This window comes from Anomaloglossus baeobatrachus, chromosome 8, assembly GCF_048569485.1.
Source record: "Anomaloglossus baeobatrachus isolate aAnoBae1 chromosome 8, aAnoBae1.hap1, whole genome shotgun sequence".
Classification (NCBI taxonomy): domain Eukaryota; kingdom Metazoa; phylum Chordata; class Amphibia; order Anura; family Aromobatidae; genus Anomaloglossus; species Anomaloglossus baeobatrachus.
In genome coordinates, this window is record NC_134360.1 from 242,103,914 (window position 1) to 242,127,456 (window position 23,543).

Consider the following 23,543-nt stretch of genomic DNA (forward strand, 5'->3'; position numbering starts at 1 on the left):
CTCCTGAAAGGCAAGGACCCTCCTCTCTGTAAGGGCCATGTGAAAAGAGACGGAAGGCACGAGTCCATGATGGACTTGTGGAAGCGTCTGTTGTAAAGACTCGAAACGGCCGTCGTCCGACGGATTGTGTGTACCCACCTCCCTCACGCCTTTCCCCCTGACCCGATGGTAGCTTTTTTTTTTTTTTTTTTTTATACCGCATATCTGGTGAGTGCCTTCCATCTCTTTTCACATGGACCGTATGGATTGTTCTCTTCTGGAATGAGCAGCGTGGCCAGAATGCAAAGAAATTTACAAGCCATATAATGCGTGTATAAACCTGAAATAGGAAAATTGAGCGGTTAGCTCGCTGAATGGTGCCGGTGTTTCCTCCTTTCATTGTTTTCCCTCCTCTTTGTAACCTATGTTACTTTTCTAAGAATATCTATTAAAACTAGGTGCATATTTCAAACCTAGCTATCTGTTCCACTATCTGTCCCACTATCAATTATTAATTAAAGTTAATAATAATAATAAATAAAATTATTTATTATTTTAGCCTGCAGTGTAAAGCATTGAGGATTTCACTCATCATGGTGATAGCCGGGGTCACTGATTTTATACACTCTGTATTTTACAAGTTGAATAGGTTTGTAAAAGAAAAAACCAAATCTGTCCTCTATGCTTTACACTGCAGGTATAACTTTTTGGTCTTGTTTGTGGCTTATTTTTACTATCGGTCTCGTCTTTTTCAGAGCCTGAAGGTCGTGTTTCGGGAGCCGTTTCCAGAGCAGTCGCAGAACAGCGAGAGTCCGCCGCCGCAGCTGGTCTCCACCTACCACCACCTGGAGTCCGTCATCAACACCGCCTGCTTTAACCTGTGGAGCGGCTTACTCTGACAGTGCCACCGCCAACTGTTTTTATAAGAGACTAGGTCCCGCCAGGACGGACAGACGGCGCCGAGCCCGAGATAAGGCCCCGCGCCCGGGATTCGGCCCTGCGGGATAGGGAGGGGAATCTGCTGCTACAAACCTCTGTCGACAATCACCGGGAGAGGACAGTGATGGAGTCGTGGCCACAATCCCACAGATTTCTTTTATTTTTAAGCTTTTCAAGCCGATTGTGGCGTCAATTTAGAAAAATGTAAGATTTTATGTAAATGATGTGTAAATGTAACCGGACCTTTAATCTATGAATAAATGACGTCCTCTTATAAACCAATGTGTATGCGCTGCCGTCTGTTGTGAGGTGATCACCCAGCTTTCCCAGACTTCTGAATGGTGCACGTACATAGTTATGGAATGATGTAACCCCCCCCAATAGTTATGCATACCGGCCACACAGGAACCTGGGAAAGCTGGGCACCACCTGTATAAATCATGTAATGACAGACATATCTCTGGTCACACATCTTGGGATCTGACGACGGACGACAACTGCTTCTTTGCTGACAGTGTCCGTCCTCCATTCACACTGCCGTGTCCTGACCTCCGTATTTCCTCCTATACGTCTTCATCCACCCGAGTCCAGCCGCCGTATCTCCTGGAGAAACGAGAGGAAGCTGCTCGTCATTTCTGAAGGTGCGGCAGTCCTATGTGCTTTTCCCATGTTGCAACATCCTTGCTTTATTCCATAAAGGGTTAATTGGAAGTAACAAAGGGGAAGTGGTGTTTTCGTTTCACCGTACAACGATTCAGCCCTCTTGCATCTTACATCCCTGTGTGTGCACTCCCAGGCTGTTGCTTTACCTCTCCCCATGCTTTACACTGCCACTCTGCTCCTTTTAGAACACATTGACTTTAGCTTAGCTGAACTTTCTGGATGCATCAGTCTCCACCTATTTAAGCAATTGTGCCCTCCCCCGACATCTTGTCTTTCCCCGACCCCCTACGTCAGGCATTGCATACTCGCCTCGAGGTTTGTATTCGCAGCCGATGTAGCCCTGGTAGCCGAGTTCCTGCAGGAGGTCATAGAGGTACATGAAGTTCAGCTCCCCGGGACTGTCTGGCTCGTTGCGATGAGGGACCTGCGCCACCTGAACGTGACCTGTACAGAGATAGTAAAGAACGCTTTACTTGTGTTTACACGTTGTCTCCTTGGAGACCGACCACTACAGCTAGATAGCAGAATGTGTGCAGCGCTTACAAGCTCTATTCTACAGGACACTGTTGTAAAGCTGGCCAGGATCGTTAGAGCGTAGTTACCTCCTAATCCCGGCCAGCTTCAGCGCAGTGCTGATAACCTAGGCAGCAGCGGCGGCCGGTTCCCTAGGCAATGAGCCATAAAAAAAAGGAAAAGTATTTAATATTGGATGAAAATTATACTGGTGTAAATTGCAAAAGTCCTTGTATTTACAGGCTCAATCCAAAAATATCCATCTGATATTCGCGCTTTCTATACATGCTCTGCATTGTCACCACCTTCCAGTAAGTTTCTCACCTATCAATGGAAAATACGTCTTGATATTCTCCGTTAGATTTCCGTCCATTATCTGCCAATGGAAAAGATCCTAGAACAAGAAGAAAGATGCAGTTTTCAAGATGTTTCTGACGGGTTGTCAAATCAGTCTACAGATAGAACGGATGAAATGGAAAGGGTCGCATTGTTTACATCTGATCTTAGTTTAAATGTGTTTTTTTTTTTTTATCTTTTATCACTATAAGGCTACTTTCACACTTGCGTTCAGCGCAGTCCGTCACTGTAACGCAAGTGTCTGCGTTGCATCTTGACGACGCAGCGCCGTTATTTTGACGCTGCGCCGGCGGAGGGAACGCAGCATGTAACTTTTTTTGAGCAGCGCAATCCGTTTTGTACGATCCGTTGCATTCGTTGTGCCATTATATGCAACACATCCGTTGCATCCGTCACACAACGCACTGCAACGGATGCCGTTAAACGCAAGTGTGAAACTAGCCTAAGGGATGATGGAATACTTCGATTTAACCGGCTTCGCAAATAATTTCTAAATACCTCACTGCTATTCGACTATTTGCGAATATTCAAGGCGCAATGTAAGTCTATGGGAAACCCGAATAACCACTATTAGGAACTATTCGGGCTTCCCATAGACTTACATTGCGCATGGAACAGTCGAATAGCGGCGAGGTATTAGGAAAATATTCGCGAAGCCGGATAATCGAAGTATTCCATAATCACTATGTATTAAAAAAAAAAAAAAAAAAATTGTTCACACTGACCCCTACGTCTAATATTGGACCTATACTTCCTGCTCTGTACAGACGACCAGTCTCAATATCATCAAAAACCAGATTAAACCCCTATATCCAACAGATAAAATGGCATCCGCCACTCACAATAGGTGATATCGCAGCTCACCTCCTCTTCCTACAATGTATTACTGATGGCTCCTATATACAGTAGATAACACTGGATACACCATTCACATTGGGTGATATCACAGCTCACCTCCTCCTGTACAATGATGACCCCTCTATATACAGTAGATAATACAGGATTTGCCTTCCACAAAAGATGTCACAGCTCACCTTCTCCCTCACAATGAACTTTTCCTAGATTGCTCAGTTATAATAATTGTTGCCAACAAGTGGGGTCTGTCTATTGCTGGTAATGTCCATGTGCCCAACAGGAAATAGTTTTAACATTGCTGACCAAGTCTATTAAAATTGCAAGAAAAAAAACAAAGAAAAATTATAGATATATGGGGTATGGAAAGTATTCAGACCCCTTTTACATTTTTCACTCTGTTTCATAGCAGGCATTTGGTAAATTAAAAAAAAAGTTCATTTTTGTTTCGCATTAATGTACACTCTGCACCCATCTTGACAAAAAAAATTGTAGAAATGTTTGTACTTTTTTTTAAACAATAAAAACATATCACATGGTCATAAGTATTCAGACCCTTTGCTCAGACACATATTTAACGTGAAAAAGAACAAGAGTTTTTAAAGTGCAAAAATACAGTATATTTTATTAGACAAAGTAGGGGTAAACATCCAATATATCATTAAACACATTAAAATTGATGACGGATTAATCCCATACATGATAATGGCATAGACAATGGTGTACATATACAATGCATATCAATGTGGCACTGTCAGTTTTACAGGGAGAACATGTGGGCATTATGTATCAATAAGCTGTCTCTCCAGACACAAAACAGCCTATAAGCATTTTAGCGTTAGTGCTGAATATAGTCCATATTGGGCTGATAGCCCTGCTGAAAACTCCTGCACAGACTGGCATGAACGTTACCTATAATAGCAGTAGACCCCAATTATTGGCCAAATCCAGGATCCATCATTCTCAAGAAGACTCATGGCTGTACTAGCTCAAAAGGGAGGGTGCCTCTACTCAATATTGAGCAAAGGGGGCTGAATACTTATGACCATGTGATATTTCAGTTTTTCTTTGTTAAAAAAAATTTGCAAAAATTTCTACATTTCTGGGTTGGTATTTTTTTTCTGTCAAGATGGGGGATGGGGGCAGAGTGTACATTAATGGGAAAAATTTAACTTTTCTTGAATTTACCAAATGGCTGCAATGAAAGAGTGAAATATTTAAAGGGGTCTGAATACTTTCCATACCCACTGTACGTATGTATATCAACTCAGGGTTTTTTTTTGATGACCTTAACACTAGAACTACTGAGGTAGTCATTTTGACTACTTTGCACCATGTATTTCTATATAGGTGTCACGAGTCCAGTAGTTCTAGTGTTAATGATTTACTGTTGGGTCTGTCATACGGAAGCCATTTGGTGTGACTGATGGAAGTCCGCTGTCATCAGTGTCCAGTTGTTTCTTATGTGGTTTCAAGTTTTCGAACTAGAATAAGAAAGAAGTCCTGGAACTTACCATCTGCATCTTCAGATTGGGACTCCCGACCTTCTGTAAGATTGAGGCTCCTACAAGAACACAGCCAGCCTCAAGTAATGTGAAGCCTGAAAACCGTACCCCCCCCCCCCACCCCCACTCACTTACCCTGCTGTGGGGTGTTCAGGAAATACAGGGGCTCTGAAATGCGGCAGTTTATAGGCTCGATAAGACCCACAATCCCGGCCTGAAATGAGAAGTGACCATTACTCCCAAGACCGGTTACAGCGGGGACATTACCTGCCGCACGTGATCGGCTCTGCCTTACATGCACACATTAGGGGGGGATTCTCTGTGCTTTCACAGATGGCCACTTGCTAAGGAGCTCACACAGAAATGTAAAACCAGAAACTCAAGTGTATTCACAATCACAGCCTATATTATACTTCAGAGCTGCAATCACTATTCTGTATGGTAGTGGAAACAGTCAGTAAGCTTGTACACACTGAGAAGACCCCTATACAAAGCCTGGAGTAAAGACTGCACTTTTCAGAAGGCAGATCTGCTGTATGGAGATACTGAACAAGCAAGGAAAGCTGGGAGCGATCTCCTTTTAGTGACGTGCGTGCAAAGGGGAATGTAAGGCGCCGCTCACATCAGCGATATTTTGCTGCAGCGCCTGATCCGCTACAAATGCGTTTCAGCTCAATTTACCTCCAATGGAGTCGCGGTGGGAAACGGTCACACGTGGCCGCATGTGACCACATCACGCCACGACTCCATTGGAGGTAAATTGAGCTGAAACGCATTTGTACCGGATCCGGCCCTGCGGCAAAATACCGCTAATGTGAGCGGTGCCTAACATATGACAAAAGGAGCAGTGGGGTAAATAAACCAGTGCGGCCCCATCCAGCTGCTTAGTGCTGATTGCAAGTTATGGTGGGAGCGCTGCACTGCCAGGAAATCGAGGACAACACTAAAATCCCCCAAAATCATAGCCCTGGTGGTGACAAGTCGGGGTCCCGCTCCTACCTCCTGTAATATCTCAGCTGAATATCTCAGGTTCTCTATGAAAGTCTCCTCCATCTCTTTCTCAATAGACGCCCTTTCAATGCCTGCAGGTACTCGCCCGGCCATGATGTGTATCCTGTAAGAGAAACCCAAGAACGAAGGTCAGTGCTGCCCCCGACACATACAATATATGAGGACATCATCTTTCTGAACAAATAAAGAAAAATAAAAAAAAGTTGTTTACAATTACATTTCTTATCCTTTTTTTTTTTTTTTTTTTTATACCCAGAGCTGCACTCACTCTTCTGCTGGTGCAGTCACTGTGTACATACATTACATTACTTACCCTGTACTAATCCTGAGTACATCCTATATTATACTCCAGAGCTGCACTCACTATTCTGCTGGTGCAGTCACTGTGTACATACATTACATTACTTATCCTGTACTGATCCTGAGTTACATCCTGTATTATTATACTCCAGAGCTGCACTCACTATTCTGCTGGTGCAGTCACTGTGTACATACATTACATTACTTACCCTATACTAATCCTGAGTTACATCCTATATTATACTCCAGAGCTGCACTCACTATTCTGCTGGTGCAGTCACTGTGTACATACATTACATTACTGATCCTGTACTGATCCGGAGTTACATCCTGTATTAGTATATTCCAGAGCTGCACTCACTATTCTGCTGGTGCAGTCACTGTGTACATACATTACATTACTTATCCTGTACTGATCCTGAGTTACATTTTGTATTATACTCCAGAGCTGCCCTCACTATTCTGCTGGTGCAGTCACTGTGTACATACATTACATTACTTATCCTGTACTGATCCTGAGTTACATCCTGTATTATCCTCCAGAGCTGCACTCACTATTCTGCTGGTGCAGTCACTGTGTACATACATTACATTACTGATCCTGAGTTACCTCCTGTATTATACTCCAGAGCTGCACTCACTATTGTGCTGGTGCAGTCACTGTGTACATACATTACATTACTGATCCTGTACTGATCCTGAGTTACATCCTGTATTATACTCCAGAGCTGCACTCACTATTCTGCTGGTGCAGTCACTGTGTACATACATTACATTACTGATCCTGAGTTACCTCCTGTATTATACTCCAGAGCTGCACTCACTATTCTGCTGGTGCAGTCACTGTGTACATACATTACATTACTGATCCTGTACTGATCCGGAGTTACATCCTGTATTAGTATATTCCAGAGCTGCACTCACTATTCTGCTGGTGCAGTCACTGTGTACATACATTACATTACTTATCCTGTACTGATCCTGAGTTACATCCTGTATTATCCTCCAGAGCTGCACTCACTATTCTGCTGGTGCAGTCACTGTGTACATACATTACATTACTGATCCTGAGTTACCTCCTGTATTATACTCCAGAGCTGCACTCACTATTCTGCTGGTGCAGTCACTGTGTACATACATTACATTACTGATCCTGTACTGATCCGGAGTTACATCCTGTATTAGTATATTCCAGAGCTGCACTCACTATTCTGCTGGTGCAGTCACTGTGTACATACATTACATTACTTATCCTGTACTGATCCTGAGTTACATCCTGTATTATACTCCAGAGCTGCACTCACTATTCTGCTGGTGCAGTCACTGTGTACATACATTACATTACTGATCCTGTACTGATCCTGAGTTATATCCTGTATTATACTCCAGAGCTGCACTCCCTATTCTGCTGGTGCAGTCACTATGTACATACATTACTGATCCTGAGTTATCTCCTGTACTATACTCCAGAGCTGCACTCACTGTTCTGCTGCTGTTATTGGAAGCAATCCTGTAGGACGCCTCAGTCCATCCCGTTACCTTGTGCAGTCCATTTCGAGAGCCCAAGTCACTGCCTGTTGGAGTCCGGCACGAAAATCCTCTTGTCTCCCGGGTACGGCCCCGAGCCCCAGCTCCCCGGCCGCCATGTCTCCTGCGGGGAGGAACCGTTACAGAGAAGATTTATGAAAATTAATCAGTAAACAGGACGCAGAATCGCCCGTCCGCCGGGCCGCGGTTCACAGTAATTCTCTGAATCTGTGCCGGCCGCACCGTTACACGCGGGGTGACGGGCGCCATCGTTATCCCAGTACTCGCTTAGGACTGGGGTGAGTTCTGTGATTTCCAAGATCTCTGCTTGCTGTCACAGAAGGGAAACCAAACCGCACGAGTCAGACGACCGCACGGGGAAGATTACACAATAATTAGGACTTTTCCATATTAATTATAATAAATCACAATATATTTACATAAATGGGGAATTCTAAAATTAATTTATAAAGGTTTGCTGAGCTATTTTCCGCTGGTGTCGCCGGGTGTGAACGTTCCCCTGAGGTAAAAAAAGGGGGGAAAAAAAAAATCAATGCATAGTGATGGGATGAAGCAGAATAAAAATGGCGGCCGGGGCGTGTAACCTAGCAACCAGCAGCCATCTATCTCCCGGCGCCATAGTGACGGTCACCTGCGGGGGTGTTCATCAGCACCAGCTCCGTGTTATGCTCCTGCAGAGCGGCCTTCATCCCCCCCGGATCCGCGGCGTAAGGCCAGGCCACCTCCACCGCCTGGAAGCCGGCCCGGGCCGCCGCCGAGATCCGCCCGGGGAGGTCGGGGACGTCCTGGAAGAGCCACGAGATATTGGCCGCAAAGCGCAATGGCGGCGGCATGATGCCCGGAGGAGGGGAGAGGCCGGGCCGGGGCGGCGGTCAGGAGAGGCCGGGGATGCGCGGGCGGAGCTGGGCCGCGGCCTGCAGAGTGTGGAGGAGCCGGCTGCGGCCTGGTGTGTGGGGAGCCGGCCGGGGGCGCAGTGCTGGGGGCCGGGCTCCGTGCTGGCGGCTGCTCTGCTCGGCGCTGCCTGCAGTGTGGTGTGCGCGGGTGGAGCCGGCTCTGCTCTCTGCTGCTGCTGCTGCTGCTGCTGACACTTCATTCTTCTCTTTTTTTTTTTTTTTTTTTTCATTCAATCTTTCTGGGGTTTTTTTTCCTCCTTTTCTTCCTTTTTATTATTTTTCTGCTGCTCCTTGTTATTTCCAGGTCAGTTTTTTTTTTCAGTTTACTAAAAATAGGAAAAAAAAAATAATAAAAAAAAAAACCTTCATATCCGCCATTTATTTATCTATTTATTTATTTATTTTTACAGAATTCATTGGGTAATAATAATAATAATACTGAGCGGTCGGCGCCGTCCTCCGGGTCCTGACGCTTATCATGATACCAGACTTACGGGGTTAATAATACATTTTAAAATAAAAATAAATAATTTAAAAATTAATAAATTTTAAAAAAATAAAATAATAAAAAATTGCGTCGTGCCACCAGGTTCTAAGAGTCAGGAGTGTGTGTGAGGGATTGTGTTTTTTTGGGTGAGTTTATATCACTTTGGGGTACACACAATGTTTTGTTGTTTTTTTTGGGGGGGGCGGGGGGGTGACCAAGTTGTACTCTTTATATTTTTTTCTTCTTTACGCAGTATAACATCAGAGCTACAATGCCACCAGCACCTGCCACCCTGGCAATAAAACCATGCTGCTGACAGTGATTGACAGCGGTATCTAAATGATTAAACAGCAGCAATCAGAGTATAACAATATATAGTATAAATATACCGGTAAGTATAACTACAAAGGACTCACTACAGGGGATGAAAGGCGATTTAAGCAGCTAAATAGGAAAGGGTTCTTTACAGTTAGTGAAAAGATTTACAGTTAGTGAAAAGGGCTCTTTGCAAGTCAGCAAAAAAGGTTTTTACAGTTAGAGGAAAGGGTTCCCTACAGTAAAAGGAAAGGGCTCTCTACAGTTCGAGGAAAGGGCTATTTACAGTTTGAGGAAAGGGCTCTCTACAATTCGAGAAAAGGGCTCTCTACAGTTCAAGGAAAGGGCTCTCTACAGTTAGAGGAAAGGGCTCTTTACAGTTAGAGGAAATGGTTCTTTTCAGTTAATCAAAAGGGTTCTTCACAGTTAGTGAAAAAGGCTCTTTACAGTTAGAGGAAAGGATTCTATACAGTTAGAGGAAAGGGTTCTATACAGTTAGAGGAAAGGGTTCTTTACAGTTAGTGAAAAGGGCTCTTTACAGTTAGAGGAAATGGTTCTTTTCAGTTAATGAAAAGGGTTCTTCACAATTAGTGAAAAGTGCTCTTTTCAGTTAGAGGAAAGGGTTCTATACAGTTAGAGGAAAGGGCTCTTTACAGTTAGAGGAAAGGATTCTTTACAGTTAGAGGAAAGGGCTCTCTACAGTTTGAGGAAAGGGCTCTTTACAGTTTGAGGAAAGGGCTCTTTACAGTTAGAGGAAATGGTTCTTTTCAGTTAATGAAAAGGGTTCTTCACAGTTAGTGACAAGGGCTCTTTACAGTTAGGGAAAAGGGCTCTTTACAGTTAGAGGAAAGGGTTCTATACAGTTAGAGGAAAGGGTTCTATACAGTTAGAGGAAAGGATTCTTTACAGTTAGAGGAAAGGGCTCTCTACAGTTTGAGGAAAGGGCTCTTTACAGTTTGAGGAAAGGGCTCTTTACAGTTAGAGGAAATGGTTCTTTTCAGTTAATGAAAAGGGTTCTTCACAGTTAGTGACAAGGGCTCTTTACAGTTAGAGGAAAGGGCTCTCTACAATTAGAGGAAAGGGTTCTTTACAGTTAGTGAAAAGGGCTCTTTACAGTTAGCGGAAATGGTTCTTTTCAGTTAATGAAAAGGGCTCTTTACAGTTAGAGGAAAGGGTTCTATACAGTTAGAGGAAAGGGCTCTTTACAGTTAGAGGAAAGGATTCTTTACAGTTAGAGGAAAGGGTTCTTTACAGTTAGAGGAAAGGATTCTTTACAGTTAGAGGAAAGGGCTCTTTACAGTTAGAGGAAAGGGTTCTATACAGTTAGAGGAAAGGGCTCTTTACAGTTAGAGGAAAGGATTCTTTACAGTTAGAGGAAAGGGCTCTTTACAGTTAGAGGAAAGGGTTCTATACAGTTAGAGGAAAGGGCTCTTTACAGTTAGAGGAAAGGATTCTTTACAGTTAGAGGAAAGGGTTCTTTACAGTTAGAGGAAAGGATTCTTTACAGTTAGAGGAAAGGGCTCTTTACAGTTAGAGGAAAGGGTTATTTACAGTTAGTGGAAAGGGGGTCTTTACAGTTAGAGGAAAAGGCTCTTTACCATTAGAGGAATGGGTTCTTTAAAGTTAGAGGAAAGGGCACTCTACAGTTAGAGGAAAGGTTTTTTTTAACAGTTAGAGAAAAGGGGTCTTTACAGTTAGAGGAAATGGTTCTTTTCAGTTAATGAAAAGGGTTCTTCACAGTTAGTGACAAGGGCTCTTTACAGTTAGAGGAAAGGGCTCTCTACAATTAGAGGAAAGGGTTCTTTACAGTTAGTGAAAAGGGCTCTTTACAGTTAGCGGAAATGGTTCTTTTCAGTTAATGAAAAGGGCTCTTTACAGTTAGAGGAAAGGGTTCTATACAGTTAGAGGAAAGGGCTCTTTACAGTTAGAGGAAATGATTCTTTACAGTTAGAGGAAAGGGTTCTTTACAGTTAGAGGAAAGGATTCTTTACAGTTAGAGGAAAGGGCTCTTTACAGTTAGAGGAAAGGGTTCTATACAGTTAGAGGAAAGGGCTCTTTACAGTTAGAGGAAAGGATTCTTTACAGTTAGAGGAAAGGGCTCTTTACAGTTAGAGGAAAGGGTTCTATACAGTTAGAGGAAAGGGCTCTTTACAGTTAGAGGAAAGGATTCTTTACAGTTAGAGGAAAGGGTTCTTTACAGTTAGAGGAAAGGATTCTTTACAGTTAGAGGAAAGGGCTCTTTACAGTTAGAGGAAAGGGTTATTTACAGTTAGTGGAAAGGGGGTCTTTACAGTTAGAGGAAAAGGCTCTTTACCATTAGAGGAATGGGTTCTTTAAAGTTAGAGGAAAGGGCACTCTACAGTTAGAGGAAAGGTTTTTTTTAACAGTTAGAGAAAAGGGGTCTTTACAGTTAGTGGAAATGGTTCTTTACAGTTAGAATAGTAAGATTGTGGAATCCTCTACCTAAGAGGTAGTAATAGCAGACTCTATAACAACTTTTAAAAAAGGGCTGGATGACTTCCTAAGTACACACAGCACTGTTGATTATAAATGATTTACTCACAAAAATGTATGATTAATGGAGGAAGGTTGAACTGGATGGACCGGGGTCCTTTTTCAACCTGTGTAACAATGTACTACAGCTTCTCTATAAAGCCCCTGAGTGCGCTCGCCATACCCACACCCTGAAGTTCTTGAATTTCAGGGTGGTTAAGGTATTTTTGCATGGTTCATTTGTGTTTTATTAAAATTTTGCATGGTTCGGCTTTTACAGACCTTTTTATTTCTATGCACATGTCATATGTTAGGTGAGTTTTGGGTCATAAATCAACTGGAATGAGCTCAGAAGAAAAAAAAAACATTAAAAATAAGTTACTAACTCCCTATCAAGACTGTCAGATTAAGGTCATTTTTCATTTATTTCACACATTGTGCTGCCATAAGGTTATAATATACTTTTGGGGATATTTCAATATTTAAATTCTTTTCTTTAACCTGATTCCCCCTGTAACTGGGGCCAGTACATTATTTCCAGTTACAGTGGAAATGCAGCCTCCTAGCTCTATAGCGGAGCTCACGGTGTCTCCTAAGATGCTGCAGCTCCTCTATACTCAGTGACAAGGAGGACACGCCGATAACACGTCCTATTACTGTATACTCAGGGCTTGTCCAGCTTTGTATATACATTGATCAGGAAGGCAGAGACGGTAATAAACCGTCTCTGCCTTCTATATTGGGAGCTCGGCTGTGTCTGACAGGTGGCTCATTGCTACCACAGCTAGTGACGTTTAGAATATCTTTGCAGAGCACACATTTTTGGGTTTTTTACATAAAATGAGTGAACCCCCCCAAAATTGTTTAAAGGGTAAAAGCTTCATTGATCTCTTTTTATCCTCATGAATCCGAAGCGCCGAGTTTGAATCTTTGCAGTAAATCCTCCACTGTAATACATTACATATTAACAAGTTCCACACGTTCGCTGTGACCTCGGATGACTCCGTCTTCTCCGATCCGCTCCCCCTTGTACACACCTTTCCCCCCGCGCCGTGCAATGCATCTGCTTTTGTTGAGCGGCTTTTAATAATTTCTTGTGTTCACACCTAACTCACCTAATGTTTCACTGAACTGGCAGGAGCGGTAACAAGTCTCGACTTTTCCGATGGTTAACGAGACAGTGTGGAAAATCTCTCCCGGAGTGCGGGATGACAAGTGCAGCATTTGGAAAAACTTCAATATTGACTTAAGATAAGTGTGACGGGTTCCGAGACACCAGAGACAGATACTGATAAATCCGCCACTTCATCTTTCCAGGAGCAAGACACTTCAGGAATGAAGAGGATTGTTTTGGAATATCTGGAGGCCTAAAGAAAACATAATCCGAAATTTACAAGAAAGGAAAATATTATCTTCATGCCTTAAAAGCCAGATAATTAGGCGGGAAAGTGTCCTGCAACAAAAAGAAGAGTTTTTGGAGCAGAAACTGAATGAAAACTCTCCAAAATCTCCTAAAAAACTCAAAACATCTCAAAAGCCTGGAGGTTCTGCTCAGTTTCCTCTTAGGCTACTTTCACACATCCGGTTTGAGCCGTGCGGCTCAATCCGGCTGTGAAACCTATGCAACGGATGAAAACACCGCATCCTTTGCATAAGTTTTTACATGCGGCTGGACCGTTTTTTTCCGGTTGCGGCACGCTACTGAGCATGCGCAGTGGAAGAAACCGCATGCGGCGTCCGGATGCGTTTTTTTCCGCATCGCGCCGCATCCGGCGTCCTTAGGCATGCATTGAAAAATGCGCCGCAGCGGCCGGATGCGGCGCGATGCGTTTTTTTTTGCCGGCGCAAAAAACGTTGCAGGCAACATTCCATCCAGCCGCGGCATCGGCTAAATCTGCCGCATGCGGCAAAAACCGGACCGAACGCAGGCCCATGCGGCACAATACGGCACTAATGTAAGTCTATGCAAAAAAAAACGCAACCGGCGGCAAAAAAACTGGTTGCGGTTTTTCTGCAGAGCGCCGTATTGTGCCGCAGAGCAAAAACCGGATGTGTGAAAGTAGCCTAAGGCGGGCTTTGCACACTACGACATCGCAGCTGCGATGTCGGTGGGGGTCAAATCGAAAGTGATGCACATCCGGCGTCGAAGTCGATATCGTAGTGTGTAAATACGATTAATGAGCGCAAAAACGTCCAAATCGTATCATCGGTGTAGGGTCCGACATTTCCATAATTTCGGAAGGACCGATGTTACGATGTTGTTCCTCGTTCCTGCGGCAGCACACATCGCTGTGTGTGAAGCCGCAGGAGCGAGGAACATCTCCTTACCTGCCTCCACCGGCAATGCGGAAGGAAGGAGGTGGGCGGGATGTTTACGTCCTGCTCATCTCCGCCCCTCCGCTTCTATTGGCCGCCTGCCGTGTGACGTCACTATGACGCCGCACGACCCGCCCCCTTAATAAGGAGGCGGTTCGCCAGCCAGATCGACGTCGCAGGGCAGGTGAGTGCATGTGAAGCTGCTGTAGCGATAATGTTCGCTACGCAAGTTATCACCATGATATCGCAGCTGCGACAGGGGCGGGTACTATCGCGCTCGGCATCGCAAGCATCGGCTTGTGATGTCGTAGTGTGCAAAGTGCCCCTTAGGTTATGTCCGCACGTTGCTTTTTACCTGTTTTGCTGCTTTTTCAACTGCAGCGTTTAATGCCAAAATGCATGTGTTCTGCTTTTCAAGCATAAGCTATGGGAATTTGGGTTTCTTGTGCGCACTATGCAGTTCAAACTGCAGCCTTTTTGTGGCAGAAATTTGGGCAAAAACTCTGCTTTTCAAAGAAGCAACATGTCAATTGTTTTTGCCATTTGCGTTTTGCACTGCAAAGCAGAGTTTTTGCCCAAATTGAATTCTGAAAAGAAGTGACATGCTCATTAATTTTGCAGCGGAAAATCGGCGGATATAAAAAAAAACAGTGTGCGCACAGCATTTTTTAAAACCCATAGGATTTGCTGGGGAATGACTGAAGCAATGTTAGACACATTTTCTGCAGCAAATCCGCGGCAAATCCGCAGCGTGCGCACAGGGCCTAAAAAAAGCTGTGTGCATCTAGTCAGTTTCTGCTCTGAAAACTCAGCAAAAAGTCTGTGGGTGCCCAAAACTGTGAACCCGGCATCTTTTTCAGGTGGATTCAGCCTCGCGTCCGTCTGATAAAGCCCCCCATAACATTTAAATTCTGCAAAAAAAAAATGTCAAAACGAATTCGCCGTGCACATGTTCCATCTTCCACCACTTCTTTTAACCGCTGAGGATACATTTTGTACACAGATTGCATACTGTGATAAAAATAAGTATTTGATCCGATGCTGATTTTGCAACTTTTCCCATCTACAAAGAATGGAGGGGTCTGTAATTTTTATCGTAGGTAACGTCAACTGTGACAGAATATAGAAAAAGAATCCAGAAAATCACATTGTATGATTTTTAAATAATTATTTTGCATTTTATTGCATAAAATAAGTGTTTGATACAATAAAAAAACAGAAATTAGTATTTGGCATAGACACTTTTCTTTGCAATTACAGAGGTCGGACATTTCCTGTAGCTCTTGACCAGGTTTGCACACACTGCAGCAGGTATTTTGGCCCACTCATCCATACAGGTTTTGGGGCGGGCTGTTGCTGGTCAACATTGAATTTCAGCTCCTCTAAAGATTTTCTATTGGGTTCAGGTCTGGAGACTGGCTAGACCACTCCAGAACCTATAAATTCTTCTTACAGAGACGCTCCTTAGTTGCCCTGGTTTTGTGTTTCGGGTCATTGTCCTGCTGGAAGACCCAGCCATGACCCATCTTCAGTGCTCTTACTGAGGGAAGGAGGTTGTTGGCCAAAATCTCACGATACATGACCCCATCCATCCTTCCTTCAATAGAGTACAGTCATGTCCCCTTTGCAGAAAATCACCCCCAAAATATGGTGTTTCCACTAGTGATGGGTAGTTCGTGAGTGAGTAGTTCAAAATGAACTAATCTTCAGAGTGAACTAGTTCATCTAGTTCACCATCCTGACAGAGATTAGTTCATTATGAACTAGAGTGGGAGGAGACAGAGTGATCCTCATACAGCTCCAGGAGGCTCCCTGCTCTCACACTTGAAGGTAGTAAAACACTAGCACACATCAAATACAAATATAATAGTAATAATAATATTAATAAAAACTGAAATTGCACAGTAGACAGACACAGCTCATGTGTGTATGAGAGAGTTTTTCTGTGTGTGGTTCATGCCCCTCACCTGTCTGTGTGATAGGATCACCCTCCTGTAGAGGATCAGCCTCCTGTAGTCTAGAAGATCAGTCTTGCTAAAAACTTTACCACTGTCTCCTGTTCTGTTCTCAAAATGGTGAATGCTGAACTGCTCCTCAGCTCCCTCATACACATTCATTATGGGTCAGTACTCTACACTACCACAGGGGGCGCTGCTGGGCTCAGTGAGATGCATCAGATTGAACTAGACTGTCCTGAGTCATTCTCAGTAGAACATTTAGTTCAGCAGCTCATCTAGTTCATCTAGTTCACAGGTCACATGATGCATTTCCTGTCAGCTCATAGGACAGGGTGGAGAGAAATACTGAACTAAACAGCAGTGTGAGGAGACAGAGAGTGATTCCTCTACAGCTCCAGGAGGCTCCTGCTCTCACACTGGCTCTTTATAGCTCCTGATGCTGGAAAAGAAGGGAGTAACACTATACCACACATCAAATATAAATATAATAGTAATAATAATATTAATAAATACTGAAATTGCACAGTAGACAGACACAGCTCATATGTGTGTATGAGAGAGAGTTTTTCTGTGTGTGGTTCATGCCCCTCACCTGTCTGTGTGATAGGATCAGCCTCCTGTAGAGGATCACCCTCCTGTAGCCTAGATCAGTCTTGCTAAAATCTTTACCATTGGCTCCTGTTCTGTTCTCAAAATGGTGGCTGCTGAACTGCTTCTCAGCTCCCTCATACACATTCATTATGGGTCAGTACTCTACACTCTACACAGGGGGCGCTGCTGGGCTCAGTGAGATGCATCAGACTGAACTAGACTGTCCTGATTCATTCTCAGTAGAACATTCAGTTCAGCAGCTCATATAGTTCATTTAGTTCACAGGTCACATGATGCATTTCCTATCAGCTCCTCAGGATAGAGTGGAGAGAAATACTGAACTAGATGAACTAAATGAGCTAATCTTTTGAACTAATCTTTTCAGTGAACTAGTTCATGGTGAACTAATCACCAAAATGAACTAGATTTCCCATCACTAGTTTCCACCCCCATGCTTCTCAGTTGGGACAGTATTTTTGGGGTTGTACTCATCCTTCTTCTTCCTCCAAAAATGGTGGAGTGGAGTTGATAACAAAACGTTATATTTTCGTCTCATCTGACCACATGACCTTCTCCCATGCCTCCTCTTGATCCTCCAGATGGGCATTGGCGAACTTCAAATGGGCCTGGGCATGTGCTGGCATGAGCAGGGGGACCTTGTGTGCCCTGCAAGATTTTAATCCATGACGGCATACTGTGTTACTAATGGTAATCTTTGAGACTGTGGTCCCAGCTCTCTTCATGTTATTGACCGGGTCTTCCCATGTAGTTCTGGGCCAATCCCTGATTTTTCTCAGAATCATCCTTACCCCATGTGGTGAGATTTTGCATGGAGCCCCAGACAGAGTAAAGGCCCCGTCACACTAAGCAACATCGCTAGCAACATCGCTGCTAACGAACAACTTTTGTGACGTAACAGTGATGTTGCTAGCGATGTTGCTGTGTGTGACATCCAGCAACAACCTGGCCCCTGCTGTGAGGTCGTTTTTTGTTGCTGAATGTCCTGGGCCATTTTTTAGTTGTTGCTGTCCCGCTGTGAAGCACAGATTGCTGTGTGTGACAGCGAGACAGCAACAACTAAATGTGCAGGAAGCAGGAGCCGGCTTCTGCGGAGGCTGGTAACCACAGTAAACATCGGGTAACCAAGAAGCCCTGTCCTTGATTACCCGATATTTATCTTTGTTACCAGCCTCCTCCGCTCTCACTGTCAGTGCCGGCTCCTGCTCTGTGCACATGTAGCTGCAGGACACATCGGGTTAATTAACCCGATGTGTGCTGTAGCTAGGAGAGCAGGGAGCCAGCGCTAAGCATTGTGCGCTGCTCCCTGCTCTGTGCACATTTAGCTCCAGCACACATCGGGTAATTAACCCAATGTGTGCTGTAACTAGGAGAGCAGGGAGCCAGCGCTCAGTGTGCGCTGCTCCCTGCTCTCTGCACGTGTAGCTGCGTGCGCTGGTAACCAAGGTAAATATCGGGTTGGTTACCCGATATTTACCTTAGTTACCAAGCGCAGCATCTTCAACGCGGCGCTGTGGGCTGGTCACTGGTTGCTGGTGAGCTCACCAGCAACTCGTGTAGCGACGCTCCAGCGATCCCTGCCAGGTCAGGTTGCTGGTGGGATCGCTGGAGCGTCGCAGTGTGACATCTCACCAGCAACCTCCTAGCAACTTACCAGCGATCCCTATCGTTGTTGGGATCGCTGGTAAGTTGTTTAGTGTGACTGGACCTTAAGACTGACAGTAATCTTGTGTTTCTTCCATTTTCTAATAATTGCACCAACAGTTGTTGCCTTCTCTCCAAGCTGCTTGCCTATTGTCCTGTAGCCTATCCCAGCCTTGTGCAGGTCTACAATTTTGTCCCTGGTGTCCTTAGACAGCTCTTTGGTGTTGGCCATGGTGGAGAAGTTGGAGTGTGATTGATTGTGTGGACAGAGGTCTTTTATACAGATAATGGGATCAAACAGGGGCAATTTATACAGGTAATGAGTGAAGAGTAGGAGAAGAAATAACAGGTCTGTGAGAACCAGAATTCTTGCTTGTTGGTCGGTGATCAAACACTTATTTCAAGCAATAAAATTCAAATTAGTTAATAAGTATACAATGTGATTTTCTGGATTTTTTTTTTTCTGTCTGTCACAGTTGAAGTTACCTCCGATAAAAATTACAGACCTCTCCATTCTTTGTAGGTGGGAAAAATTGCAAAATCAGCAGAGGATCAAATACTTATTTCCCCATTGTATATGTTCGCTCAGAGTTAAGGGCACTTTACACGCTGCGATATCGGTATCGAGATTGCTAGCGAGCGTACCCACCCCCGTCGGTTGTACGACACGGGCAAATCGCTGCCCGTGGCGCACAACATCGCTTACACCCGTCACACGGACTTACCTTCCCTGCGACGTCGCTCTAGCTGGCGAACCGCCTCCTTTCTAAGGGGCTGTTCGTGCGACGTCACAGCAGCATCACTAAGCGGCCGCCCAATAGAAGCGGAGGGGCGGAGATGAGCGGGACGTAACATCCCGCCCACCTTCTTCCTTCCGCATTACCGGTGGATGCAGGTAAGCTGTAGTTCGTTGTTCCTGAGGTGTCACACGTAGCGATGTGTGCTGCCACAGGAACGACGAACAACCTGCGACCTCAACAATCAACGATTTTTTGAAAATGAACGACGTGTCAACGATAAGGTGAGTATTTTCCATCATTAATGGCCGCTCGTTGGTGTCACACGCAACGACGTCGCTAACGATGCCGGATGTGCGTCACGGAATCCGTGAACCGGCGATATATCGTTAGATACGTCATTGCGTGTAACGGGGCCTTTAGAATTGACTTGGACACGTGCTCCTGTAGGTTGGTGAACAGGCCACGGCGTTTCTGTAAATACACAATGGGCCAATATGTTGTTTTCCTTCTTTTGTAAACTTTTTAAAAAGTTTGACAGCTGCCCTCATTATTTGGAGACGTCTTGGTTTGAGTCTTACAAGCTTTTATTATTTATACATCTCTCCATCCTGAGAAGCCGATGTAACTGAGCCTTTCCGTGGTCCTCTCGGGGGACAAGTGGAATTCCGCTTTCTGACAGTCACGCCTGATAAAAACAGACTATTATACATCAAAGAGGATGGGTAATGAGGACAAATGGAGTGTAACATGTTTATGCATATCATACTGCGCTCCTCGCCAGCCCCATTCGGGGTTCTCGCTGTAGAGATGGTAATCCACAACGCAAGAAAACAACACGTTTATTGATTTGGCATTTTAAGATTCTTGCTAAAAATAGGCAGTTGGGAAGGTTCAGGATTTCCTGCAGATATTCCGCTAAGAGATGAAAATTATTGTATCATTGAGTTAGGAAACCACAAAATCCTCCTGATTTCTCCGCAGAGGCCTCGTTAATGTAGGTGAAGAGGACATTTAAAAAGCTGGACATGTTCGACAATCGCACGCTCTTAGTGGATAATGACGTTAAAAGGGAATGTCATTGTTGCTATAGACCGAAAGCGGTAATATACACTCAACATTGAAATTGCTACACCATGAAGGAAAAGTCATGGAATTATGGAAATCACAGGATGGATACACATGTTACTGATCCGAAAATGATGAAAAAATGGAAACAATGTTTTCAAAACATCTCGATTTATTCATTATGAAGTACGAGCGTCGCATGCAGAAACTTTCCGCACTTACAGCCTCGGCTGCTATCACTGGTTGTCTCCTTGCTGTTCTTCCGTGCTGAATGCACTTGGGCAAATCATCAAGATCCACTGCTGGCAGCTCCATGTGCAATTGTAGAGCAATGATGTCCAAGATGTACTTGGTGAGAGACAAGATGCTGCAGCCATGGTAGCACATTTAGGCCAGACAGGTTGTGCACAGTAGCATAAGCAACATGCAGCCTGTTGTTGTCATGTTGAAAAATGGCTCCTTGATCATGTTCCCTTTTTTCGTGAAGGCTTCTTCGTGACGTTGCCTATCTGGTTGTCATGGGATATGCAATGACAGGACAGGGGCCCTTAGGCTGGCCCTCAGACATTAGACCCTACGCTGTCCCTTATCTCAGAGGTACGCTTGATGGTAGCCAGGTCCGAGCCCCCAGCGTGACCCTAACTCCTGTCCAAGCACTAATCTAACTCCCCTCTCCCACAACCTTGGGGTGAGCCAGAAAACACAATGACAACACCCCACAAAATGACACGGACAAGGGAGAATGGAAACTCACACACACTGCACTCTAACACAAAGGAGAGACAATATCTGTACAGGGGAATAAAGAAAACTCGAAGAAAGTAACGCATAACAGGGGAACGTTCACACCACTTAATATCGCAACAGAAATCACCATTAACAGGATAACTACCAAGAGCGGGATCGCTGGAGCTTATGTTGAAGCTATCATCGGTGCATACTGGAAGAAAGTCGGGCTTTAAAAAAGGAGACAGCTGCACATGGCAATTACAACTGAATAGCAAAACGCAATTACCCCAATATGTGAACAAATAATAGCTGGGTAAATTAAAATACAACATTATATATATTTTATTTTACATGGCAATTCGAAACCTGAGCTGTAGGACCTGATCCCAAGTCTGCAGGAATTAATTCCTGCAGAGCTGAAGACCAGTGAACCTGAATCAGCCGATGCCCGACTCTGGCTGAACAATCCAGAAGCCTCAGGTAGCTTTTCAGACTTAGTGGTGTTAACAGTGTGTGACGATGCCATGCCAGCAGGTGTGTGCGGAGCCGAACAGCGCATGACAGTGGTCTTCAAACCAATCTCTTACTATCATTGTTTCTAACTCAAAAGCAGGACTCATGGCTGAAGAGGACAGACCTCCAGTCCAACCTCCACTGCTGTCTTGCTTTATATCATGATTGCCTTTGAGAGTGGTGGCTTGAGGTCAATGGACTCCTGTTGCAGGACATCTGGCTCGTAACCCAATGTCATGCAGACGTCTTCTGATTTCTGTAGACATTGACACCTTAGGCTCCGTATATGATGTCTATTATCACTTGTAGTACAAAATGGATCACGGTGTGTCATTCTTTGAATATGATGGGACCACGTTAGCTTCACTATGAAGATGTCTTCAAAAAGGATTTCACATTGGTCCTTCTCCCGGGATTATGATGTGGGGTGGCATGATGTAAGGTAGGCGGACCCCTCTAGTCTTCGTTATAGGTGCAGTAACAGTTTGGTGTTACATTGGTTTGGTCGTAGGACCAGTAGTACGGCCATTTCTCCAAAGTGTTCCAGAAGCTGTTTTTCAACACAACTAATGGCAGGCCATTACTGTGAGCAGGCTGTGTGGCCTTAATGTGCTACCGGACACTTCAGCGTCTCCGGACATGTCACCCATCGAGCACATCTGGGTCGTCAGTGGTCGCCAATTGCAAAAACTTGCATCCAGGATGTCTCTGTGGCTCAGCCGGTGGAGCCACCTATATGACTGAGGTATCTACCCTGGTAAAGCGACAAGTTCTCCTTAAATACGATCAGTTGCCTATTCCGAGCCGTCAGACCAGAAGATCTTTCTCTGTGAATAAGGAGAAATATCATGTGTGGAGTGTACTAAATTTGGTACAGAATTTGAGAAGAAGCTCAACTTTAATAAATTATGCCAAGGGAACAGATTTTCTTACATGGCATAAGTAATTTTTTTACTGCTCGGGAGCATGCGGTAATATCGGCACCGGCACAGTAGACGTTGACAGTTAGAATTGCTTTTTGCAGTATCAAACAGTGGTCTTGGAGTGCCGCAAATGGCAGAATTTGAGAAATGATCCTTCACGAGCGCAGGTAGATCAAAGCCACTGAGCTGGAGATTGACTCGACGACGCTCTCCGAGCTACCTGTGTTCTTGTGTAAGTGGCTTTTATGACATCTATTGCGACTGTAAATTAGGCTTTATGTATATGAGAAGGAACGAGATGGGGAAAACAGCAAATGTCAGTGATTAAATGAAAGCTTAGAAGGTCTCTGATCTCAGGAAAAGTAAATCTTTATCTTATCTGTTGCCTAATAAGTGTTTCCTGCTCATACCAAGCAAAGGAATAAGAAGCACATCCCCGTGACAAAATCATATACTGGTTAGAAGTAGGATACGTTAATGTTTCATTAGCTATTTCCCTATAACCTCCCAGGGCGGCAGCATTGGCCACAGAACAATGGTGAACCAGGTCCCCAACCCTCATCGACCCAACGTGCCGGCAACTCCTCTACAATGACCAGGGCCAATACTCATTGTTTTTATACACTGCTATATTTTCTGTAGATAAAAGTGACCTTGATTCCTCCCTAAGCTATGGACAAAAGGGGCAACATGTAACTCGCGATCCCCAATGCAAAATGTGTGCCAAGTCCACCACCTACCGGGTACCATTTATAACACTCCTTTCATAGACGGCAGAAAGGTATTTGTGGACCTACGTGTAACTACTACCTCGTCACCCCCAATAACGTCACATTCCCCTGCCTTGACTTAATTTGATCAAAGAATGAGCAGAATGAGGAACATCAATCATCCAGAAATGAAATTTGGCTGTAATGCTAGGTATGGGGAAGTACCAAGTGAGCGGCAAAAGGGTAGGGGACAGCTGCGTCTAGGGAAAGGGGAGATGGTGACCCCTGACCAAACCTACTGCTGGTCCCTGGGTTCCCTCATCACTCTATATAGGTTCCGAACCTATGCGCCAAGCCGGATACCTGACCCTAGTTATCCCCAGTGCTGGACCCTAAATAGGGAACGGGTGGGATGAGCTCTTCATCAACCCCATTAAACGCTAAAGGAAGACACAAGGAGGACACACAGGAAGAAAAATGC

The 23,543-nt window shown here is 44.5% G+C and overlaps 2 protein-coding genes across 3 annotated transcripts in view; one reads left to right on the forward strand and one right to left on the reverse strand.

Annotated features, from left to right (window-relative positions):
• SZT2 (SZT2 subunit of KICSTOR complex) overlaps window positions 1-1,213 on the forward strand; it is a 230,787-nt gene extending 229,574 nt beyond the window's left edge. For both annotated transcript variants that reach the window (XM_075320448.1, XM_075320449.1), the window contains one exon: window positions 735-1,213. In XM_075320448.1, the coding sequence (XP_075176563.1) occupies window positions 735-878 (144 nt within the window). In that variant the 3' untranslated portion in view covers window positions 879-1,213. The remainder of the gene's footprint in view (window positions 1-734) is intronic.
• HYI (hydroxypyruvate isomerase (putative)) lies at window positions 1,056-8,741 on the reverse strand. Its single transcript, XM_075320453.1, has 8 exons — window positions 8,299-8,741; window positions 7,659-7,770; window positions 5,808-5,922; window positions 4,944-5,022; window positions 4,818-4,867; window positions 2,419-2,488; window positions 1,891-2,025; window positions 1,056-1,521 (listed from the first exon to the last, which is right to left on the reverse strand). The coding sequence occupies exons 1-8, from the start codon at window positions 8,498-8,500 to the stop codon at window positions 1,448-1,450; spliced, it is 837 nt and encodes a 278-aa protein (XP_075176568.1). The 5' UTR covers window positions 8,501-8,741; the 3' UTR covers window positions 1,056-1,447.
• Between the last annotated feature and the right edge of the window lie 14,802 nt (window positions 8,742-23,543).

Coding starts and splice junctions, on each gene's coding strand:
- HYI (XM_075320453.1), bottom strand. CDS start 8,500: ATGCCGCCGCCATTGCGCTTTGCGGCCAATATCTCGTGGCTCTTCCAG. Junction 5,923..7,658: donor CTCGAAATGGACTGCACAAG/GTAACGGGATGG, acceptor TTTCTCTTACAG/GATACACATCATGGCCGGGC. Junction 2,026..2,418: donor GACGTATTTTCCATTGATAG/GTGAGAAACTTA, acceptor ATCTCTGTACAG/GTCACGTTCAGGTGGCGCAG.